The sequence below is a fragment of the Convolutriloba macropyga genome, chromosome 15 (assembly GCF_964194025.1).
Source record: "Convolutriloba macropyga chromosome 15, txConMacr16.3, whole genome shotgun sequence".
NCBI lineage: Eukaryota > Metazoa > Xenacoelomorpha > Acoela > Convolutidae > Convolutriloba > Convolutriloba macropyga.
The window spans coordinates 13,459,779-13,484,330 of record NC_134482.1 but is presented as its reverse complement, the minus strand read 5'-3'; the positions used below and the strand labels follow the sequence as shown (position 1 = coordinate 13,484,330).

Genomic DNA, 24,552 nt, shown 5'->3' with positions numbered 1-24,552 from the left:
TTTCCACAAAAATTCTTCCGGCAATCGTAGTATCACCATATAGTCTACCCGAAGACACAGTAATCACTCTCTACATTTTTACCTTTCTTTAAAACGAGATACTCATCTTAAATAGCCGCTGTGAGAATTAATTGACTGAGAAAACTTTTGATTGTTAAGTACCAATTTATACCGGACTGTTTTAATCCATATAAAATTTATCTCAACTTGCAAATTAATGGAGTTACTTGCTTGTCAACTCTTCGGGCTGTTGCATGAAGATTTCTTCTTCGATGTCAGCATTTAGTACGCTGGTTTGATATTCATTTGTTTCTACTCAGTGTTTTTGAATACTGCGTAGCTTATCAGTACTTGAGTTGATGAGAGGCATGTTGTTGGTGAGTAAATTTTGTTGTAATCCCGACCAGGAAGTTAGCTTAACCTTTTAGCTACCAATCTTGCCTTATTCCTTGAAATCTCCCAGCTAGGACCAAACTTGGGGGCAAAGTGTCAGCGGCTACCAATGGGTTTATTTCTTTTGTTTTCTATCAATACTCAAACCTTATTTTCCACTAATGAGTTGGATTCCAATATCATTGCTTCGTACCAGTTTTTATCCCTAGTTGCTTCATCAATGAACTTAGGTAGTAATTCTCTGTTCACAATGTCACCACGAAAGGCTACCGGCTTTAAATCTCTATCACCACCTGACTGATGCTTGTTGACTATCTCCTCCCGCATTTCTGTAACTTCAATAAACGTTTCGTTTTCGTTGAAAGTTACATTCCGAGATCTTCTAACCTTAGAGATACCTCTGTCATTTGAATGCCTACAAGATAAACCTTATTATTGTCTGAGGACCCCAAAAATATTCTTTTTTTGAGAAGTTATATCAAACTTGCATCAAAAACTTTTTTCAACATGAACAAAAGCTGAACAACCAAACACTTTGATAGATTCTAATTTAGTTTAGGTTTCCTTTTTTACATTGGCTCAAAAGGTGTCTTCTGAATAACTGAATGAAAACAAAAGTTTTTAATCTCAATTGACACATTGATTGCATAAGGCCAATTTTCTTTTTCTAATCCTGACTGCTCAAAAAGAGATCTAGCCATTGGTGTGACTGTCCCCCAATTCTTCTCAACCTTTCCCATTTCCTGTAGCGTACACGGTGCCGTGAATTCCATCCTAACAGCTTTTCGTCTGCAATATTGTTTTATGCCATTTGAGACATATTCCCCTGCCCCATCACAAAAAAAGGTTCCCGGTTGTCTTATATCCGCAAAGAACTGTTCAAAATTTTCAATGCATTCATCCCTTGACCTCAAAATAAAAAAAAATTAATACCTGCTTAAACTATCCACGAAACTTTTTGCGTACCTGTGGCCATCAACAGCTTCCGGTTGGATGGAACCCAAAATCTTATACTGGACAGTTTCCATGACTTCACTCGCTCTTGTTTTTGAGTCTTTTGGAACTGGAAGCTTCATTGATTTATTTAACTGACATGTTTCACAGTTTGTTAAATCGTGCTCGCTTAGTTTTAGTCCTACTGCGAATGTTTTCAGTTTTTAAATGTCCTCAAATAATTATGTTATTATGGCCTAAACGCTTATGCCACAAACTAAGAGGATCTGCGTTTGCCAAAATTGCACTGCCCTGAGCTTTCTTCGTAATCAACGTTTTTCAAGATAAACAGACGATCTCTTTCCTCAAAAGGGAAAATTTGTCCCTTCTTAGTTAGTATTTCTAAAGTCCTACCAAAGAAGGCCTCATTGCCTGTTGCTCTAAATTTTGATACTGATACCAGATTCCTTGTATTGTTGGGAACAAGCAACGCATTACTTAATCTCCTTTTTGCTCTAAGCCATTGGAATCCAAAACCTTGATTTCAACTTCCCACTTATTAAACTTTTACTGCTCTTTGCATTAGTGATGGTACCAGTGTACTCCTTGTCTATATCTACAAAAAATTTCCATCTTTAAGCATATGACTGGTACCAAATGAGTCCAGAACTAGCTCATTTGTAAGATTGCTTTCCGAAGTTTGAAAGAAAGGAAAGAACTCTTCTTCTTCCTCTAAATTCCACTACTTGATTAAATTTTGCGAAACTCTCTGTGTGGTTCCCCTAAATTGCTGTTTTGACTTACAAACTTTTTCTCAGGTTTTTGATGCTTTCTACAAAAATTGGCTATATGTCCCTGCTCACCACATTTAAATTTTTCATTGGGGAAGCTTTGGTTTTTTCATGAAATGTTTTCTTAAGCCTACAGTTTTTAGCGATATGTCCCGTTTTCTGGCAGTGGAAACATTTCCTTTCTTTATTGAAAAATATGCTCTGCGTTTTCTTTTTGTTTTCTCATTATCGAAATTTATAAGATCTTGTTTAGTTTTTTCTAGAGATTTCTCGTCTTTGTTGTACTTCTCGAGCAATGCAAAGTTTTCATATTCCTTCGAAAGCCCTATTAGAATTATTGAGAAAAACATTTTTTCACTGATCCCTTCATTCACTAGTGTTAAATTGTATTGCATATTATCTGCACTAGAAAGATAATCTACTATGCTCTCAGTTGAAGTCTTTTTAAAGCTCGTTAATTGTGCTATCATTTGTGTAGTTTTCCACCTCGAAAATTTTGAAGAATTTACACAGTGCATCCAAAGTTCTAGTGCCATCACCCATATGTGGTGGTTTCTCCACTGAGATCTCTAACAAACTTTAAAGAGTGCATACGAGCCTCAAATTGTTCAGCAAAATACAAGAAATCATAATCACGCCCGCTGAATACCAATCTTTCTCAAGCTCATTGTCTTATTTTCTTTCAATTTCTGTCTGACTAAAACTAACTCTTAATACTATAAAAACTGCTTGATAGTTCCAGGTTATCACTTGTTGTAATATGGTATCACAAATATTTTGTAATATGGTTATCACTTGTTGTAATATTGTATAAAAAATGCTTGATAGTTCCAGGTTATCACTTGTTGTAATATGGTATCACTTGTTAGAGAAACAAAGGAAAAACACTAAGCAAAAAGAGTTTGGTCGACTAAATTCTTCTAGAAGTTGGTATTCTGATTGAGTTCTGTTGTATCCTTGACAAAATTGAAACAGGTCAATGACTTTGAGCCAGGGTTTTTCTGCCACCATTCAGCACGATGAGAATGCCAACACCCTCCAAGGATAATGTACTCAAACCCTATTCCTAGTACTATTTAAGAAATGTTTTACCACCAACTTATGTGTTTTTCGACCAAACTTGTATCTCGCAGAAGCACAGCACGCACAATTGAAAATGAAATAGTTTTTTAAGCTGAGCTGTTCTCAGCTATACTGAGCAATCCTGGTTCCAGGACAGCTGTTATACAATTGAACCTCCGCGCTCCTTATAACAGCTCCACAGCAGCTCCACTCACCCTTGACTTCACAAGCAGAATCTACTGCTTACCTACACAAACCTACCACTCCACTATTCAAGTCCTCCAACCAGGTACACAAGCTATCGACTCCACAGACGAAGTACCCCAACCAGCTACACAAGCTGCTCACTTCACAAATGAAGTCCCCCAACCAGTTACACAAGCTTCCAACTCCACAATCGATGTCCCACAACCAACTACACAAGCTTCTTACTCTTGCTTCTTCTGGTCGCACATGGCCACTTCTCGTCTACAAGGCTTCTCTCCTCTTGTCCTCTCTGTCTTCCTCCCCCAGTGTTTTCAGTGACCCTCTTATGTAGCAAAGAGGCTCACAAACAACGTTATTGTTTTAGGAGGGAATTTGATTACTTAATTTAGAAATGTTCTAGGCCCATAACCTGTCGGCTAATGTGAACGCAGAGAAAAGTCTTGTAATCGAATATTTCTTTCACAAATGATGGTTGACAACTGTGCCAATTGACACAAAATTCAGCCCCTATTTTCTAACCAAATTACCGCACTTTTACATCCATGATGATCACACTTAATTCATAACTTCTATGACTTCTCAAGACATCCGATCTATACTAGCTATTTACTCGGATAATTTACTTCTTCAAAAGATCAAGGGTCAACAGATCACACATAACAATATGAAAAGTTGGGGACAGAGTTGGTATAAATAGCAGGTGTTCACTCATTTCATAAATAACCAAGATGTAAATCAGCACGTGTATGAAGTAAGTATGTCTTTTGTTATTTTAAACAATTAACATTACATTTTCAATATCCTTAAACAATTAATTATTTTCATACAGACATTGCCTTTTCGTTATTTCTAGCGAAAATATTTTATTTAGAGTTCATTTTTGCCAGGGTCAGATCAGTTTTTCTTATAGAATTAGGTTTTTTCATCAAATAGGTACATTTAATTGTTTTGTTGTTGACCTAAAATTATAAAATCGTGGTCCACACTTAATAATTACAGCCACACAAGTAAAAAAAAAACATTTTCAATTTAGTTCATAAATCATACAACTCTATCGAACATTTCATAATCTTGACGTTAGGAGCTGAAACATAATCACTGCCGGAACCGTCGTGCACTTTATTTGTATAGTAAAAATAGCCACCTATTTTTAAAAGAAGGTATATTCAATTTTTAAAAAGATCCCAAAAAGTATACTTTGGAAACTCAATTAATAACCTGTTATTATATCAGGTTTTTGTAAAAATCAACCGTTTAATTTGCACATCAAGGTTATAAAGCAACTCAATCACACATCGTTTTAGACAAAAGCAAATTGTATCAAAAATGGCAGATCTAGTTGATGTCCAAGGCAGATCCTAGTCTAGGATCGGTCCCGGTACCTTTTTGATATTTAACAAAATTAAGTCTAAAAAGATCGCTTATGATTTTGTATATTAGAACGTTCAAAAAAAATTAAGTTACTTAAACTTTTTCTGAGCTTTCTTCGCATAATAGAACACATTTTATGTGTACAAAGGCTTAGGTCGTTAAAAACGCAAAAAAATTTTCTCGCTGGATACATCTCAATTCATCTCTTCTGGATAAATTTCTTTTATTTACTCAGTAACATCCTCTGGCCCGGAAGAGAGGCTTGGTACAAGCTTAACGAGCGGGCGGACAATTGATCTGGACGATGTGTGAACGACTGCGGAGCGGGTGGCGCAGCCGAAACCGCATCGGAGTTCTTCAATCCTAGCAGTGGGATACTGGGGTTGGTTTCTTCAACTATCCGAACTAAATAAACGACCTTGAGGTGCTGCTCGTCAGGCGTCTGCCACAAAGACCTGCAGTTCAGAGCAGGTATATATACTCCTTAAGCCAACTATTCCAAATTGTATTAATGTAAGACTGCGCACGAGCGTACCGCTTACGATCATTGAACTCATCAATGCCAATGATAAACGGAATTCCGGTTGCTTGGTTACGGATTGGAAAATAATTGGGTGTAATTGCGTCTAGGTCAGACGTGTCGGCGCTTAGGGGCGTTACAGTGCGTACTCGACTAGACAAAAAATGGTAATCAAAACCTCATCTGTGAGGCGACGTTTACCGAGGAAAGTGTAAAGTTTTTTCTTAAAACTAGGGACCAATCTTTCTCAGATGCCACCTCGATGTGGCTCACTGGGTGGATTAAATCTCCACTTAATGCCTTTATGCGGAAGTTCAGCGCCGATGTAGAGCTCATTCCCTTTTTCAATCCATTCACGAAGCTCGTTCTCCGCTCCGACAGAATTCGTACCATTATCTGACCATATCGTAGCAGACGTACTCCTGCAGAAGACAGTTCGCTCAACTCTAATAACACAGAAACTACTGTCCATGGACGGAACGACTTCAACAAGGGCAGCACGATTGGTCAGACAAGTGAAGATAAATCTTCATCTCTTCTCGGTAATCCAACAAACAGTGACGTAGGATAGACCAAAGTAATCAAACACTGTATTGGTAAAAAGAGGAGACTTGTATGCGAGTCTTTCATTTGGGAGGTCTACTATAATCAGTTGAATGGTTGCCGCACGAAACTTTCTGCATAAAATGCAGCTTGTTTTGATAGAATGCAGTGATGAACGTAGTTTAAGGATCGCATAACGTTCCTGTACATTTGATCGTAAGTAGTAAATTCCCTGATGATGGGTTTTTAAGTAAGCATGCCACAGAATCGGTTTAAAACCACATTCTCGGTAATCCAACAAACAGTGACGTAGGATAGACCAAAGTAATCAAACACTGTATTGGTAAAAAGAGGAGACTTGTATGCGAGTCTTTCATTTGGGAGGTCTACTATAATCAGTTGAATGGTTGCCGCACGAAACTTTCTGCATAAAATACAGTTTGTTTTGATAGAATGCAGTGATGAACGTAGTTTAAGGATCGCATAACGTTCCTGTACATTTGATCGTAAGTAGTAAATTCCCTGATGATGGGTTTTTAAGTAAGCATGCCACAGAATCGGTTTAAAAAATGTATGACGCGCATCCAGCATTTTAGGATGCGTGTGTCAAATTCATTTTTTATTGGCTGTTAGAGTCAACAAAATGAACGAATGAGACCATGAGGCCCAAGAAACAGTGTAATGTGAGCAATTTTGCTCCTCTACTTCACGTATTCTTTGTCATGGAGGTCCTTTTTTCAGTACTATAGGATTTTCCTTGAACAAAGTACTGGAGATGACGCTCGGCTCTGTCAAGCTCAAGAGGGTCCGTTTTGCTGCCATTTTTGGTACGAGAGGCCTGGTAGCGGATGTGACTAAAGATGAGGTATAGACATCATCTTGTTCCTTGGTTACAACGCGGAGCTGGGTGTTATCGACGATATCAGTATTTGGCACGAAAAGGAGTTGCTTAGTTCTCATGAAGTCAAGACCCTTCGCCAACTTAATTAATTGCAAAACCTCAGCGGACTTACTACGCGTGCTCACATCTGCTGGATTATTACAAGTGGAGACGTGGTTGTTTTGATTAATGCTGGTGTAATCCAGGATTTCACTAACACGATTTGTAATAAGGATGGGGTATTTGTTGTTTCAGGTCAACCACGGCAAGACAATTGTCTCATCTAACCTCATAGAGATTTTTTCTACAGTAACGGTCAATGCTCGAGAAATATCCTTTTTCAAGCGTTGAGCCAGGCGAGCGGCTTGCAGTTCGAACTTGGGAACGGTCATCACCTTCAGAGGTGCAACGCGGGCCTTGTCTAAGACTAACGCCGGCTCTGTTTTATATCTCCTGAAGTGTGAATTACCAGAACCCGAAGAAAATCTATAGCACTGACAACGTCTTGCGAGATATCACGAAACATGTGAAGTTTGTATAGTGATTTTAGCCAACACATCTTGTAAGGAATCTATCAACTGTGTTTTTGGAACTCGTCATCCCAACTTTGAATTTTGACACGCCAAATATCTTTCAAGATTAAATGAGCACCTGCACTAAACTGTGGGAGAAGTTTTTCGACAAAAGATTTAAAAAGCAATTGTTGTGTAAAACGTTTTGTGGTGGGGCGCTTATTGCCCGGGCTCACCGCCATAGTACCTTTGTTGTGATCCCAATTAAGCCTGTTCACATGCATTGAATCCTATTTGGATGAAACGGTGACTTTCGGTTCAATAGATTGAGGAGACCCATCAACTTTGTCAGCAAGCTCTGGCACATTGCTTCCAAATTTATTCAGCTAGAACCCAACTAGATGGAGAAAATGTACGAATTCCATTGATCTAATGAACGCCCCTTCGGGGAATTCCACTGAATTTAAAAACTCTTCCATTTAGAAATTCTCAAGGGTGGTTTTTTTCGTCTTCCGGTTACTGTTTAGCATTAACACTTGCCGCGCGCTCTAGTGCGTAGTTAGCTCAGGTGGGTGAGTTTTTGTCCCAAAAATGTGGCGTATACACTGGTGTACCACAACAATTGATGTTGGTTCCTTCCTCCACAAAATACGCAAAGATGCATGAAGGCATGGCAAACTCCCACTTGGGGAACAATTCCTCGATGTCGGATGATACGACAAATTGATGATGTCTGAACCGTAGGGGTACATTGATTGAGTTTCGCAGTAAATTGGGTACGGTGAGTAACGACTTAGTGAGAGATGCGCCATGGATTTTAGCGGCCGCAATTAAAACTGTGAGAACCTTGAACGGCTTGTTCGCTTCAACAACCGGCTGCTGTGGTAGGTATCACTCACGTTCGGAGCAACTTTCCAACTTTTGGTCATCTTCGACAATTAGTACATAGCCCTTCTCTCAAACCTCGATGACGCTATTCCAATATGTTCTCGGAAACGCTGATCCTTAGGAGCCATTTTCCAAAAAAGTCAATTGAACCAGCGCTGAGAAGTAAATGTTGTGCAATTGGAAGTTACCTCCAGCCAACAGCATTCCGACATCGTAGCTCTTCATTACGCACTGTGGTGTTTTCAAAAATTTCTTTTTTACGTGAACCTACGGTGGACTGTGTGACTATTTGCATTAACGCGCCATACGGCCCCAGGTCGTTCTGAGACTTTACTTGACCAATAAGTTCCTAATCCTGTTCACTACTAGCTTTGAAACAACCAGAGACTAAAACTGAAAACAACGTAAAAAAATACTTAAAACCCAACCTATGGTCAAATGAACAGCAAAAAACAAGCAAATCTTGTCACAGCGGAGTTCTCTAACAGGCGGAGGGCGTTATACACATCCTGTATCATCTCAATGTTTCCGTGGGAATATTTAACTGAGTATAGAAGTGCTTGGTGCGGATATCTTAACGTTAAGTGCGCTAATGTTAATTACGTGGGCGCCTACTTTCAAATTTTCCTTCACGTAAGGACTCACTTCAAAAAGATCGAATGCCTGGTTGTCGCGTGGCTTTTTAGTTAGTTCAACTTATATAGTGTCAATTGCCTCCTCGGTATTTACACCTATGGCTGCTAGTTTCAGTTCCGTGCCGTGCAAACCAAGTTCAATTGCAAAATTATTAAACACCCAAGAGTTACTTCGAGCGTTATCGCGCAAAATTAAATCCGTGTTATCTTTACTCGAAAAGTTTGCAAACTGCAATTCAGTCACCTGCAGGGGGCCTTTCACATTACAGCCAGATGACATTGTAGGGTATTACATGATGACTGCCCGCTAGAAGATTCTTTTCGACTTGCGCCATCATTATCACAACCTTTGTTTTGGTTGAGGGGATTTCGATGGATAAACCTTCTGAGCTTCATGAAAAAGTTTGTTATGGGTGCTGTAGCAACCATCTTTCCCACATCTGGGCTAGGGCATTGCCAGAACATAAGTTTTTCCCTTAAACATGAAAACCGCAATTATGCTTCGGCGACTACCTTGTTACGCTGGGTGGGAGAATTCTCTTTAAATACCCGACACTCACAAATGCGGTAGTTAAAAACAATGCAGCGAGTAGAGGCTTGTGTTAATGCAGTTGCAGCCGGTTTGTATGCGCTTTTTTGTTTTTCTGTTGGTGGCGAAAGTCATCGAGGCAACTTTGATCTTGCTTACTGTGTTTGTGTTGTCCTCAATTCATGCATTTACCCAATGCTTTGAGGACCGCAAAAGAATCACCGCGACTCTTTCCCATTGGCCGGTAATTTTTGCACTGCCGTGTTAAGTAGCGAGGTGCTCTGCAAGTCAGCGTCGATAGAAAGTGATTTAAAGACCCCGACAAGATTTGCGATGACTGCAGCATAGTTGTTGTTATCACTCTTCTACATTTTTAGTTGTGCAAAAGAGCTGAGTTTGTCTAAATTGGCACTAACGAATGCCTGTGGCTAGCCAAAGGTGCATTCAAGTGTCTTAAGTGCATCTTTATACCGTATTCCGCAGCATGCAAATTTTGAATAAGTCAGCTTGACATCGTCAGTCAGTGACTTTGAGTCTATGGCGTTTTTATATTGCCCCAATATTTCATGATACTACAGGGGGTCACCATTGTACTAAGATACATTCTACTCGGGCAGTGGATCTTTCTTCTCACTACTCATTGCGTCCGCCAATTGTTTTCTCAAATACCCGAAGTGCAAAAAAAGAGCTGAAGGTGTGGAATGTGATGGGTCAATTAAACACAACGGAATCAAAACGGTAGCTCCATATAATACCCGAAGTGCAAAAAAGGAGCTGAAAGTGTGAAATGTGATGGGTCAATTAAACACAACGGAATCAAAACGGTACCTCGATACAATAGGGGATCAATAGGAGTGACAAAAATTGGGGCAGTATCGGTGGAAAAAATAAATGGATTTGGTTGCATGACGTCTGATATTACGGCTTACAACTGAGTGGAGGAGTAGAGCGAAGTGCGGAGAAAAGTTTTGTTTAACGGGACCAGTGGTACGTTGCTTAAGTTTACTAATGTACAAACAAGTGGAATGATATTAGCTAGAACTGATGCTGAAAAACGCCAAACGATTAAATCCGGTGGACTGAAAGATACATGGGTTGAGGAGGGTACAAAACTGATGGTGTCCAACTGTCCCGGTGTTATTGACTTGTTGGTCGTCCAACTGCATGGTAGCCTGAGAGAGCTGTCGGGCTGTTTTTGGGGCATTTAATTGTGCCGCCATAAGTTTATTGGTGGTGATGGAGGTATATATTGAGGCTGCTGTTGTTCTTGAATGATGTTGATTTCAAGAGTTGCAAAAACAATCACAAAATTTCTATTAGGAGTCTCTACCGACCTATTGACTGTGAGGTTGGTGTTAGCCGCAAATTGACCGTGTTCTTTGAGTGCCAAAAGATGCCAGATGAGAGGCTGAGGTGACGAAGCACCAACAATGACGAAGCACCAACAGCAGTGTTGTGATTTGATTGGGCAACGGAAACCGGAAAGTGTTCCGCCAGTGAGGAATTGACACAATCGTAAACAAGTTTTTTGCACCTTACCGTTTTTTTTCAGTGATTGGCTGGCTCAGTTTATCTGATTCCGAACCGTCTGCTGATGATTCATTTTATCATTAATTCAATTTCGTCGAGGGCTGCAGCAGCTAATTGCCTACGATGTTACTCAAGCTGCTGGTTTTGTAAATCTCGCAAACGCATTGGTTTTTCAATTTGAAGTCGTTGTTTGGTAATGCACAGCTCTAACTTGTTATTTTTTGAATATCCTCCATTTCAGATTTTGATATTTTAAGCCACAATGACGCTGGCTAGAGCTCTTTGAGCAAGTCGTATGCAATCGTGATTTTGAATGGATAGATGTTTACCGCAAAAATGTCTCTTTGTCCAGGACCGAATCAATGTACCCTTTTACAGTCTTTAGATTTTGATTATTACAGGCATCGTCCCAATCTTTAGTCTTATGAGCAAGATCATTGAGCTCTTCGTTATTTTCAATTAAACCAGTGAAGACATCTCTGCATTTAACAATCTGACAATCGATCTTAATTTTTCTGTCCTGCTTATCAAAAGAAGGATTGATGTCGCTTTAGATACTACTAAGTTCAGTCTGTAGTTTGTCCTCGCGTCATAAACTTTCTTCATTTTTTCCTAATATGTTGCCATTATCTTATCAATACAGGAGCCAAAGTTTTCTGGCGCTATTACAAAAATACGCTGATTTTTACTTATCAGGCCACACAAATGGGTTAAACCGAACACTAGTGTAACGGTTTTTGTAAAAGAGCAATGGTGTTTGTCGAGAGAGCAAAGACTGCCAGAAAGCAAAGGTGTTTTTTGAGTATAGAAGTACCCTGCTCATGAAAAGGTAAGGCATTAAACGCACGAAAGCTCGACGGAAAAGTGAGCGGAGTGGTCGGGAGAGACGCCGAACGAGGGATGCACGACGCAACGGGAACCCGGACGGGAGTAAAGGAAACTTTGCACGGGAAAATTATGCACGACCAAGCGGGAAACGGGAGGGAGACGGACGCAGGGGAGACGGCAAACGAAGTGCGCACAACGCCGCGGCAAGACAATACAGAAGGTATGGAGTCGCCAGGCGCAACGCGCACAACAAAACCGGATACGAACGGGAAGGAAGCGTCAGGTGAACGGCGCACGAAAAGACGGAAGCCGGATTAGATGTGGCGTGTAACAAGGGAGAAACGAGCCTGAAGGCGTGAGGGACTATGCTAGCACGATACAACCACAAACTCACCAAACAAACCAGCGGTAACTCCAGAACAAAAATTATTCACATCTTAGAAATGAGAAAAAAGGGACCGCAAAAAAATAGCACAATTTGTTCGGAACCTTAATCTTTTAATGATAAATTAATTTACGTCACCGAAGTAGTAAATTAGAAGTGACCTAAAAGTCAAGAAACTTACTAGCCGTAACTCCAGAACAAATTTAAGTCACACCCTTGCAAACCACCAATCCCAGACAACGTAATACCGAATTGAATACTATAAAAATTCATTAAGCTACTGACAAAATGCTAGCAAATTTGTATAGTTAAAGTCCCGCAACAAACGGGCATTAATTCCAGAAAAACCCAAGTCAGACCTTAGAACGTAACACGACTAAATAACCAACAAGCAAACTGTTAGAAAAAATTTACAACAGCAAAATCAACATACTATATCATACAAGAGCAAAAGCGAGAAATGTTAAAAATGAACTTTTTCTCGTAATTTGAAAATCTCAATTGTTGTAAAGAATGGCTCTCTCTGCTGCTAAATGAGCTAAAAGAATGGAGAGCACCGAGTAGTGTGAATAGTGAGAGCAGAAGCGCCTGTGACCGTGAAGGCTAAGAGGATGGAGGTTACCTGAGATGGACTGCGCCTGAGAAAAATCCAATGGTAGGACTCAAGTCGCTAACCGTGCTTAGAGATCTGTATTCTACCCAAGTTGACAGAACTAGACGAGAGTGATGAATAACAATTCGCTTGCCTGAAAAACTGCATGCAGGACACTACAAAGCAGACCTTGCCTCAGCACCGATTCTCGCTTAAATGAGTCCTTTACAGATGACCATGCCGCTTTCAATGGATTAGTATCGATAGAGTGTTTGGCCTATTTAGAGGAAGAAGAAGAGCCGTTTGTCTCAACCAAGAAGCGGGGCCATGCTCAGCCGTTCAGAATTGGAGACAAATTGGCCATAGAAGGTGATGAGTTGGGTGAATTTGAATTTGAATGACAAACGTGAAGAGAGAGCAGAACTTTATTAGAGCGTTTCTGAAACGAACCAAGCTCAATCTAGCCCGTAACTTGTGAGTAAACTAATTCACACCGCCAGTGAGCGGGTTGAGTCCAAAAACAACGAAAAACTAGGATACCTTCATGCTACCGATGGATTCAGAAAATTCTGCTTCTTCAAACGCACGGCATATACGAAGCCCTCTCCAAAGACGCTTAGAGAGTTTTTCTGACTGGAGTGTGAGAATAGGGAAAAAGAGGTTTTTTAATACGCTAACACTATAGTGAGGATCTTCATCTCAAGCACAGGCTGTTGATAAAATGCTCTGTACTCATTAAACAGATTAAGGTCTTTCTGTTTACGAGTAAACACGATGTTCTTCACTATATGGATGGTAACAAGAGTACTGCTTTTGAGCTGATGGTAAATGTCAGTAGTTCCTTCTCTGGGCAACACATTATAGCTTCTATGCAGTCCTCATACGTTTCAAGCACTGCAAAATACTGCGAAGGAGGTAAAGGCCTAGTGTTGTTGCTGTGATGGCGTGAAAGCGATTTGTTCACTACATCATACCATATAACTATGCGCTGCTTATTACGAAAGAAATGACTCAAATGGAATTGATCTGTTTTTATTTCACAATGTTAGGATTAAATCTTTGACCCGGTAAGGCTTAAATTTATTCGTTTTAACGTTTCTGTAACGCTTGAGGCAAAGTCTAATGGCCTTGATTCAGTGAACTGGAAGCTAATATAAAAATCGTGTATATCTTTTTGACATCAATGTTATTAGCCTTGCTGAACTCTTTGCTCACAAAATTCAAGATACTTGACCAACTTGACTTTTTTAGACCGACAAATGTTGTGCAAACGTTATATCCGCAAGTAATAAACTGTTTTCTATAATTTGTTATTTTATTTTTTTTCAAAATTCGTCATTTTTTCAAAGTTTCATCTTATGTTGTTTCGCCGTAGACGTATAAGACGTTCTTACGCCAAGAAAAGCAAGTTATACCGCAATTATGTCGTGAAATCTAAATTTTGAACAAAAGTTGTCAGAACCGACTATCTTTCTTTCCAAACAAAAGTAAATGGGTTTGCTTTCGGGGACCGAGGAAGTAGCAATTGAAGTCACAAATAGAAAAAATGTTTTCTCGGGCAGAGCTTTGATTACCTAGATTTGCCGAATATATCAATATATAATTATAATAATTTAATTTTTGGTTCCTGCGTAATCGCAGCGGAACAGCATTAGGCTACGGCGATATATAACATCAGAACTAAGCTTTTTTAAAAGCCTCAGATTTTTTGCGAGTTATCTGAGTGGTGGCTCTTCATTCCGCCAGATTGCACATTGTCGATTGATTGTTGTAGTCTTGTAGCAACATGTGCTCCCTCGATGCCCTAGCTACTCTTGTCCATATCCACCAACAGATACAGCATTATATCGTGCTTTCAAACTTCTGCCAAAATTGTTTACCAGTGTGTTCTACTGCGAAAGTGCCCACCTAAATTTTAGACAAAATGCCCCCAGACACATCAACTTCCTTTATTTCTTGTGCCGGGTTGAGGCGCAAGAAATAAAGGCGATAAACACATATTCGAAGTTCAATTCATAATCTTATATAACATCAAACCTTTAAAGCAACTCGATCACACAACGTTTTAGGCAAAAGCAAACTGCATCAAGAACGGCAAATCTGGCTTAAGTCCTAGGCAGGTCCCAGTCTAGGTTCGGTCACGATACATTTTTGAAACTTACAAAAATTAAGCCTAAAAAGACTCCAATCGATTTATTATATTAGTAGGTACAACACAAATTATGCCATTTGCTCTTTTTCTGAGCTTTCTATGTTTAATAGAACAGATTTTATGTGTACTAAGGCTTACGTGGTTAAAAAATGACGCAATAAAAATGTCTCGCTGTATAGATTTGATTTCATCTCTTTTACAGCCTTTATTTGTGTACCGCATTGCTCAATTATTTACTCAGTAACAAAAAGTGATGAAATGATGTGAGAAACAATGCAATTTCAAGTGCTGTAAAGAGTTGAACTTTTGTAAAAAAAAGTCGGAAAATTCTTTAAAAAATAGTAAAACTTGTTATTTGTATAATAGAACAGCCAAAAACTGCCTAATACGATGACAATTGGCTCTATGCAAGAAGTGTATCCTTTTGGTCTGAGCTACGTTGGTGAATGCTTCGTGGGAAATAAATGGAAATTATGCCAGGAAAGGGGTGGAAACTGGAGAACGATTTGGGTTGAATGAAGAGATGGAAATAGTGAAAAAAATGCGCAAACAAACGACCATAAAAATTTTCTTCAGCAAAAAAAATCTAACCAAAATTATGCGCTGTATGTTTGACAAGTGCTGCAATTGTGTATAAATGCAATAAGAGTTCAGCGCATTAAGTAATATATATGCAATATTTTTCCACCGACAAAAAAATTTTTTTTTCAGCGGCTGTCAGCACATTTCTTGCATAATTTTTCAGTGGAAAGTTTATCGTGGAGTATGATCGTGAGTGAAAATGAAACAAAACAGAAACCAGTGTTTAGGTTTTAAGTCTATCATTAGTCAGCTCCTCCTGGGAATCAAGCTTGGATTCTTGACCTCAGCCTAAGAAGTGGAGCGCAACTCAATCTCTGACCAATAGTAATGCTCGTGGAAATTGATAATTAATAGTCTGACCGATGAGATTTGTCGACCAATAAAAATTTGTCACTGTCGGCATGAAATTTTTCTGATTTTTCTTTTTATCGGCTAAGCCCCCTATCGGTGGATATCATTTGCACCATTTCCTAGCATTTTGATATATTCCCAGGTTGAGGTCCAGACGCAAATTGTTTCAGATCAGACACAGTCGAGCGCACACCCCTGCGTTCCCAGACCGAAATTACAGGGTCTGGAAGGAAGTTCGAGCGCACTACAGTCTGGGCGATGGTCTGGAGATGGTCTGATCAGAGGTCAATTTGGTCTGAAAAGTCTGATCATAGGCGGATTCGAGCGCACTTGGGTCTGATCAGAGGCGACTTCGAGCGCAATTGGGTCTGATTATAACCTCTTCAAACGCAATTGGGTCTGATCAGAAATGTTTTCGAATGCAATTGGGTCTGATCAAGGAACATTTCGAGCGCTTTATTTTTTCAATTTTTTTGTTTTTTTTTACTCAGAGATGTTGGCTCTGCCCAGAGGCAGCGATAAAGCAGCGCTCTGATCAGAGACTCATCTAAAGTCCGATAGCTCAGATCATAAAAAAGAAGTCCAGCTGATAGCAGAGGCCGGTCCCCTTTAGAAGAAATTTTGATCAAATGGAGACCACAATGTTTCTTGTGGAAAGCTGTCTAAACTCATCCATTAAGTCAGAAATATACATGAAATGGTACATTAAATAACACTTGTTCTCAACAGTTGGGTTTCGTTTTCTTTAGCAATACTTTTATGATTGATTTTTCCTTAGATGAATTAAATACTGCAAACATCAGTTTTTATGAAATTAATAAATTATAGCAAAATTAGGAGATTTAAGTCAAATCTTTCTCTGATCAGAATATTTCGAGCGCACTTGAGTCTGATCATAGTCTGATTAAGGTCTGGGCAATAGTCTGAATTTGAGTCTGGACCATGGTCTGAAGATGGTCTGATCAGAACACCTTCGGTCTGAGTCTGATCAGAGATCTTTTGTGTCTGGAAAGCATGATCAGAGGTAACTTGGGTCTGGAAAGTCTGATCAGGGGGAATTTTTGTCAGGAAAGTCTGATCAGAGATAATTTCGGTCTGTTATATGCGTAAAATTTCATAGAAAAACATAACTGAAAACATAAATTATTGCCGCTTTAATAATAACTGTAAACTATGGAGCAAATAAACTAAAATCCATAAATAACTGAAAATATCCAATCATTCAATTGTACCACACTTGTGAACACGTTTGAATATGCAGCCTCTTTCACTTGACCTTCACTTGACAGAATAAAATCCGTGTAAGTGTGACTTGCGACCCCATAAAGACACTCCGCCAACACATAGTGACAACTCAAAACGTACAGTGGCCCCCCGACATCATTCTGGCTAATTCTGGACCCTTTAAGAACACTTTGGGTGCAGATTTTGCCTTCTGGGCATCTGATGAAGTTGTAGGGGTTCGTAGGCTGAGTGTATACTGATTGCCGGAAAAAAGTTTCCTGAAATCGACAAACCAAATGTGTAACGATTTAGCGGTCTGGTCATAAGCAAGTTTTTTTAACATCAGTGATGGGGCATACCAATGAGTTTGAAATAAACATGTATTTATTTGGAACGGGGTAAAATTCTTGTAGAAGAGTTTGGTTCTCAAAACGAAAAAAGCCGTCCGTCAGATGTTGAACGATATGCTTCAGAAAAAAATAACAGAGAGTTTTGAAAACGATAAAAAAACAGCAGCCATATTTCCGAATCATGCAAATAAAGCATTAAAAAAATCCCTTTTTTGCAAAAAAATCTTCATAAAAAAGCAAAATAATTGAATTTTTCGAAATAAACCATTGCTCTCTTAAGTTTTTTTTTCTGAGAGAGATCACAGCGCAATAAAAATAGTTTTAGTTTCTTGTCAAACACTATTATCAACAATGGTATTACTCAAGGCAAAGTTTTGGGACAGATATTAAAAAAATCCGCTCATACCGACCTTTCCGCTCATTTCTTGCCATTTTTATTCCGCTGAAATTCCGTTCGTTTCTTGCATTTTTTATTCGCTCAAATTCCCCTCATTTCTTGCATTTTTTATTGCGCTCAAATATCGCTCATTTCTTGCATTTTTATTCCGCTTAAATTCCGCTCATTCCGGTCAAAAAATGTAAGGGCTTTGAGCGGATTTTTCTAAACTGTCCGCTCAAATTCCGCTCATTTTTTGCATATTATTCCGCTCATTCCTCTCCAATTCTTTTTTGAATGACAACGAATTCTCGAAAGAGTAAAAGTTGATTGTGCGGTCTAACTTGCGGAAAATATTAGTATATTGTGTCTATAATATCACAAGGACACTATTTCTGAATTATTTAGACCCCAAAATAAGAGGGTTGATAAGACAAAACTGCCTTGTTTTACAAGCACAATTGAAAAAAAAGCTAGTTATTTTGAGCAAAAAAGAAAGACTTTGCAGCTGCTGTACGTCTTTAATATCAAAGAAATCATCTAGATCCCCGATTAACGTTTGAGATCCCCAACTAACGAAGTTCATTGTTCTCATAATCTTCATCCAGTTATTTATTATTTATACAAAGTTGCGTGACTTTCACCCTTATTTTCACCCTTACAATTGTCAGTTGGCCGTAAAAATTTAGGCATCTAATTTTATTTTCCACAGTTTTTTATTTGTTTGACGTGCACATATATTTAACCATAAAAATGACTTTGCTAAAATACGGAATAATAATTTCAAGTTTACTACTGAAGAACATTTAAATTAGGGTCACATATGAGCTCTTGCCTGTCAGATAAATTAAACTTTTATTTTATAAGTTTGGGTATTCTGTAATTTTTTGTAGAGAAATTTCAAATTACATGCCTATGAGGCCAACACTGATTTCATAGACGTTTTTAACTCTTTCATGTCATTTATTATTTTAATCAACCTAAACTCACAAATATTTTGACAAACTATATAATAAACCAGGCAGTTTTGAAATCTATACAACTTTCGCAAACGCACGCACAGACAAATATAAAGAGGTAATGATATCCAATAAATCATAATGGACTCAAAATTTTTAATGGACTCAAAAAGTGTTCGAAGGACAGAAAATTTGTTAAGGAAAAAAATTTTTCGTTTTTATTTTAACCGGAATAAGTTATTACCTTTTGCAATGGGAGACAATTAATTTAAATGTCCCAAGTTCTTTCTCATTTAACTTGGGATGAAGAATAAATGGGAACTAAGAAAAAATGGGATGAAGAAATCAGACGCCAAAGTGTCATTGAGCAATAATGACATCTGAAAAGTCAAGATATACAAAAAAATTGAAAAAAAAAAAACGAAAAATGTTTTAAGAATTTTTTTTCAAAATTAAATGAACATATTGGACCTTTCAATACACCAGAAAATTTGCATGCATAACGGATTTGGCCATTTTTCTTGTTTAATGGCTCTCTGCAACAAGGCAAGCGTTTGATTCCACGAAAAAATCACTCGGCGCTTTATACCACCTATAAAATATAACAATTCATTAAACTCATAAAGTTTCTTTCATGGAAAAATCCGTAACAAAACCATTCAACGTTTCCGGCTAAAAATAATGCATTAAGATCTCGGTTTACTTAAACAAAATCAACGAAAGCCCTTAATTTTTTGCTATCGTTGGTACTTTTTTAAATGTAAAAAAATTTCATGAGTTGCCTAAATACATGAATATGTTCATTAGTTCCATTGCTCGTTTGACAAATCTATTACGTGAAACTAGAAATGGACTTATTTAGATGTTGTACAGAAAATAATCTCTGCGCTTTGCACCTTCAAACATAGATTTTGTTTACGCGTGTTCTCTTAAACTTACACAACACTGAGGGCTTGGATTTCGCTTCCACTGAGAAATTCCACTGCATTTTTTCTCACTTAGTTTTATCGCGAACTTAACGCACTATAAAAAAGCGGAATCGACTTTATGTATTCTCACAAATAATTCTGAAAATTTTTGAGTTCTATTTTCAATTGCTATCGCTCCATGTACTACGGTCATAAACGAAAAGTAAGTGTTAACCCGAGTAAATTCACCCGCTTCGTTAATAATCGAATTCGATTCTGGTAACGTTAAAATTATGATTTATTTTCACATTAGTTCTACACAAAAATTGTTTTGTTAACAAAAAAATGGTTGTCAAAAATATGCAAAAAAATTGTGAGGTTCAGAAGGGGATTGTTTAGAATTTAACATAATTCTCCCAAGGTTCGTCCCCCATTAACACCCAGATGTACAATATTGTATCCCCATTACCTCAAGCCATTGAATGGAATTTCGGAAGTGACCCCTAACATTTCTTAATTTGGGGGTAAAAATTTAGGTTCTTTCCCATTATAGCCCCCCTCGCCAATGTGATATATTAACAGAGTATTTGGGCAGGGGGGGCTGTGTGCGTTGTATTCCCAGTAATCTGGAGGGGGAGGGGGAGAGGAATATAACAGGCTAATAGGAAATAGAAAAGACCCAAAATTTAACCCCGGTTACCTGAAGATCTTGAGAACTATCTGCATCATTTTCCATACTAGTTGATCCCATTCCAGATGTAGCCAGTAAAATCTTATCAGTTACGTTTTTTGTACATATTGGAATGGGCTGAGTTATGAAATTGAGCTCGTAGTTTGGGTCATATATACGAATCAAGGCGATGTCTTCTTTTCGTTTCCTGTTCGAATTAACACTTCTAAAACATTCCAAGAATTGATCTTCCAAGAATTAAAAAATTTCCCGTCAATTATTTGCTACCTCGGTTTGAGGTTTGATCGAAAAAATAATGTAAGAATTTGCAGATAATTGCGGTGACAAAAATTTTTCAACCATATCCGCGCATCTTTTAGCGGTTAAGGCGGCAATCGCGATACAAATTTGTAATTTTTAGAGAACTAATCTGTGACAATTTTCACTTCATTCTGTAACTCTCTACTATCTCTACTGCTACTATCTTATCATTCACTTCATAGGTGAATTACTTGAAAAGTTAAGGTAAATTTTTTGAACGCTTTTAGAGTGTCTTATTCATAATTCTTTCTCTAAGTCTTTCGTGTACTTCTTGACCGACAAATTTATAAGTTCCATAAATCATAGAGAAATCATAAAATAGGGAAGGAAAATCGCCATGTGATTGCACCGTTTCAGAAAAGGAAGAGAAAATTAATATTTGAAAAAATGAAGCAATACATCAGTGTTTTTAGCGATTTGTTGGGTTTGAAACTGTCTAACGTTGATTTATTTAATTGTCACACACCGCACACCGTGTAAGTCATCACCTTACTTGAAATCGGTTTAAGTTAATTTGAACATAAATGAAGTCAAGTAAACATTTAAATATAAAACTATAAACTTATATTATTATTTTCTGTGGTTTTGAACTCTTTTTCTATTAACGTTGGTCTCCAAACACAAATAAGTATGACGCTTAGTAGGCATTATAAGTTATATGCGAATTATAAAATTTTGAATTAGTTATTCAAAGATTATACATAATTTTTTTGGAATCAGCAACCATAAAAAAGTTGAAAATCGATCTTCATTTTCATTCACGTAGAAAAAATATCTTGGACATCATACAAACTTATATATGACTCATAAAACATTGACTGGTACCAAAATTAGAACCCGCATCAACTACTGACAGGGCAAATTATTTGCAGGAATTGCATCTGCAGACTACGTTCGATAATCAGGGTTTGCATCGGCAATAACTTTGAATTTTATACACATTAAGAAAATGATTTTAAAGTTATATGCAAAATTTTCTTGTGTGTTTTTTATAAATGGACATTTACAGGTATAAACTGGCTCCAAAATTTATCAAAACGTTGGTCATATAGATAGACCAAATTTTTCATTTAGCACTCAAGTTTGCAAGAAATATTTCACTTCAGGGTATTTTGGCAGATGACACAGCAATGCCCTGAAAACGCATAATTGATTCATATCGATAAAATAAAATAACGTAAATTGAATCAAAAAGTTGCTTGATTCTCGGAAATCATACTTGAGATCATGTATGATTTCTTGTTTATCATACAAGCACAATTTGTGATTTATTTGGTTCCATACTAGGAAACAGAAATCAAGTATTGTCAGTATAAAAACATATATGATTTTCTTGCTTAAGATCAATGAAACTTCAAACCGGAAAGGCCTCTAAACGATACATTAATCCTTCAAATAGAAATTACGCTCTTTTGTTAACCGTTTAAGAATTCTTAAAACAAAAATATGATAATAAATGTGAAGATGATGTTCAAAAATTCAAAAATAACTAATCCTAAATAATGTTTCAGTGAGTAGCAACCAAAAAAACAAATGAAAAATGAAAGTTTCTTTTTTGACAAAAGGCCCACTCTCTTCCGTTAACTGTGGGAGCAAGTATAATTTTTTTTTGAAAATGTAATCAAAAATATTGAGTAAATTATGAAGTAGACTGAATTGATGATGAATAACAGAGTTATCACTATTAGTCCTCTCCTCCCAGTAAATTTGCTTCAGCAATTTTGTGCAATAAATCATTATTAGTTAGGAATACCATTAATATAAGCCCCTTTCAAGCAACTTGGCTCCATTTGTTTTTTTGGATAGTTTTGTACTTTTCAGTTTCGCTTTCTTCGCATAAAAATAACTTAGTAAAAATGAAATTAAAGCATGCGTTAATTTCCTGCAATTACTTCCGACTTTTGTTGCGATTGCCTAATAAGTTAGAGACAATTAACCAAAAATGACAAGCCTTGAATTCTTTTGAACACCTACAGAGATAGCAGAGCTGATTATGAATTCAAAAAAAATTTTCTGCCAGAATTTGATCACCATTTGAAGCATATCCGTTCAGATGTCTGAAGTCACAATTCTTCTATATTTGTTTTGACTTTTCTTAGAATCTGGACTTCACGTACATAAATCGTGGACATTGCATTCATAACTTTGCAACTAAAGTCATAGAGAAATCCAAGTGAAGTCCATTTTTAATCTTAATCTGCTCTATAATTACAAAAAATTGCTACTAAAAAAACGCTTTTGTATTTTGGTTCAACAGGAAAGTTAGTTCAAAATCGGCCGAAATTTTAAAATGCCACAGTGAAAAACTGACCCAGAAGGAAATTGCCAATCGTACGTTGTGAAATTGATTTTATTGGTTGACTTTGCAGTCGGTGAAAAGTCTCCAATCTCGACAACCACATCAGACACTGAAACAAAAATTCACTCACTTACAGTTTTCAAATACTTATAATTTAAATTATAATTTAATTTATAACTATTAAAAAAAATAAAAATTATTATCCAGCTTTCCTTTGGAAAAGATACCAAGAAAAAGTTTTTTTTTTCGTATTTTGGTTATTGTTTTCTACCGATTTGATACTATTTCATCCACAGTGTCATTCATACAACAACCCCCATCACACCCCCCCCCCCCACCAGAATCGAAACGAAAGAAATATTTATAATTTGTCCAGTTATTCAGGTGTGCAATTCAGCTTGGTTATGCTTTGACCTAAAATCTACTGTGTTGCGAAGTGCATATAATTGAAAGCAAAGCTATAATTTTGCGCAGATCAAAAAAAATCGAGCCCGAGTTTATGCAAAAAATCATTGAAAAATAAATTTGAAAAAGTGTCAAGGAATTGCTGTGAAATTGTTCTCCAGAACAAAAATTAGATGAAATTCGACCTAAATTTGTCCGAAAAATAACTGAGCAACCCATGTAAGCCCATGTTTGCTACATAAATAAAGAGCCTAAAGGTGAATTTGCCAAAATTTTGCCTAAATTTTAGGGAAAAAAACGAATTGCAGAGCAAGTCGCAGAACTTACTTTTTTTGTTGGACAAACACCGAGCTGCTGTTATGATCCAATTCTCTTCAACTCTCGCTCCTCCGCAGAATAAAGAAGAATCGCGAAACATAACTCTGACATAAAAGACGTAATTTCTGCTCGGCACTCCATTTATGATTAAACTTTTTATTGAACTTCGCGGAAAAGAACTTTTGTTCAGTTGAGAAATTCCAGCCGGTAACAAACCGTGTACGAAAGAAATGACAAAACAGAAAACAGAGTAAAATAAATGAACTTTCATGTGTGAAATCGTAAATTTATTTGAGGTTTTGAAGGTTATGTTTTTAAATTTTCATCGAATTTGTTTAGAGCTGGGCTTTTTTGTTGTAGTCAAACGGTTATCTTTAAATATATTGGTAGGTTATCTTTCAATATATTGATAGACAGGGACAATCAGTCCAAGTGATAAACAATAAGAAAAAAAATCTGATAACTTTTTTATCCTCGAGAGTATCCTCAAGAAAGTATTTGAACGCTTTAAGTCTCGCACAATCAATAAGCATATCACGAACTCCTTCCACTTAGATATAGAAATGTCTTAGAGAGGTTGCCACTGAGCCACCGAATCGTTTTCTAAACCAATGAAAAAAACAGGCCGTTTTACAAGAAACTTTTGAAAGTTGAACAAACAAAGTGGAAAAAACTACTTCAACGGATATTCAAGCAACTTCTAAACCATAATCAACCTCTTTTCTGTTTTTATTATCTCCTTTGTGTACAATAACCTTCGTTTTTTCTTCATAAATTTATATTAGATCTTTCTAAATGGTTATATCATTATATCACTGCTGGCTTGATAACTCTTATTTGATATATTAATGTACTATAAACAAACTTCTCCTTTTAGAATTTCCAATCATTAAAATTAACTTCTTTTCCTGAACAAAATTTTCTCCGCATTATCTTTTACTTCTTTTTTTATTTTCTATAAACGCATTTCTTATGAAAACCTTCACTAGTACCTATTTACCACCCTTGTTGCAATTCCCTGCTGGAAATTACTTTAAA

At 37.3% G+C, this 24,552-nt stretch overlaps 1 protein-coding gene across 1 annotated transcript; it reads right to left on the bottom strand.

The window, feature by feature from the left end:
• Positions 1-16,848: 16,848 nt before the first annotated feature.
• Positions 16,849-23,605, bottom strand: LOC142354464 (uncharacterized). The gene is made up of 4 exons (XM_075406766.1): positions 23,524-23,605; positions 22,804-22,900; positions 20,202-20,397; positions 16,849-17,186 (listed from the first exon to the last, which is right to left on the bottom strand). Coding segments are annotated over exons 1-4 (609 nt in total). The 5' UTR covers positions 23,525-23,605; the 3' UTR covers positions 16,849-16,871.
• Between the last annotated feature and the right edge of the window lie 947 nt (positions 23,606-24,552).

What these genes read in the sequence shown, in the direction of transcription:
- LOC142354464 (XM_075406766.1), bottom strand. An exon ending in GATTGGCAATTTCCTTCTGG is followed by an intron (nt 20,398 to 22,803) that starts GTCAGTTTTTCA and finishes GGAATGTTTTAG; the next exon opens with AAGTGTTAATTCGAACAGGA. An exon ending in ATAGTTCTCAAGATCTTCAG is followed by an intron (nt 17,187 to 20,201) that starts GTAACCGGGGTT and finishes TGTCGATTTCAG; the next exon opens with GAAACTTTTTTCCGGCAATC.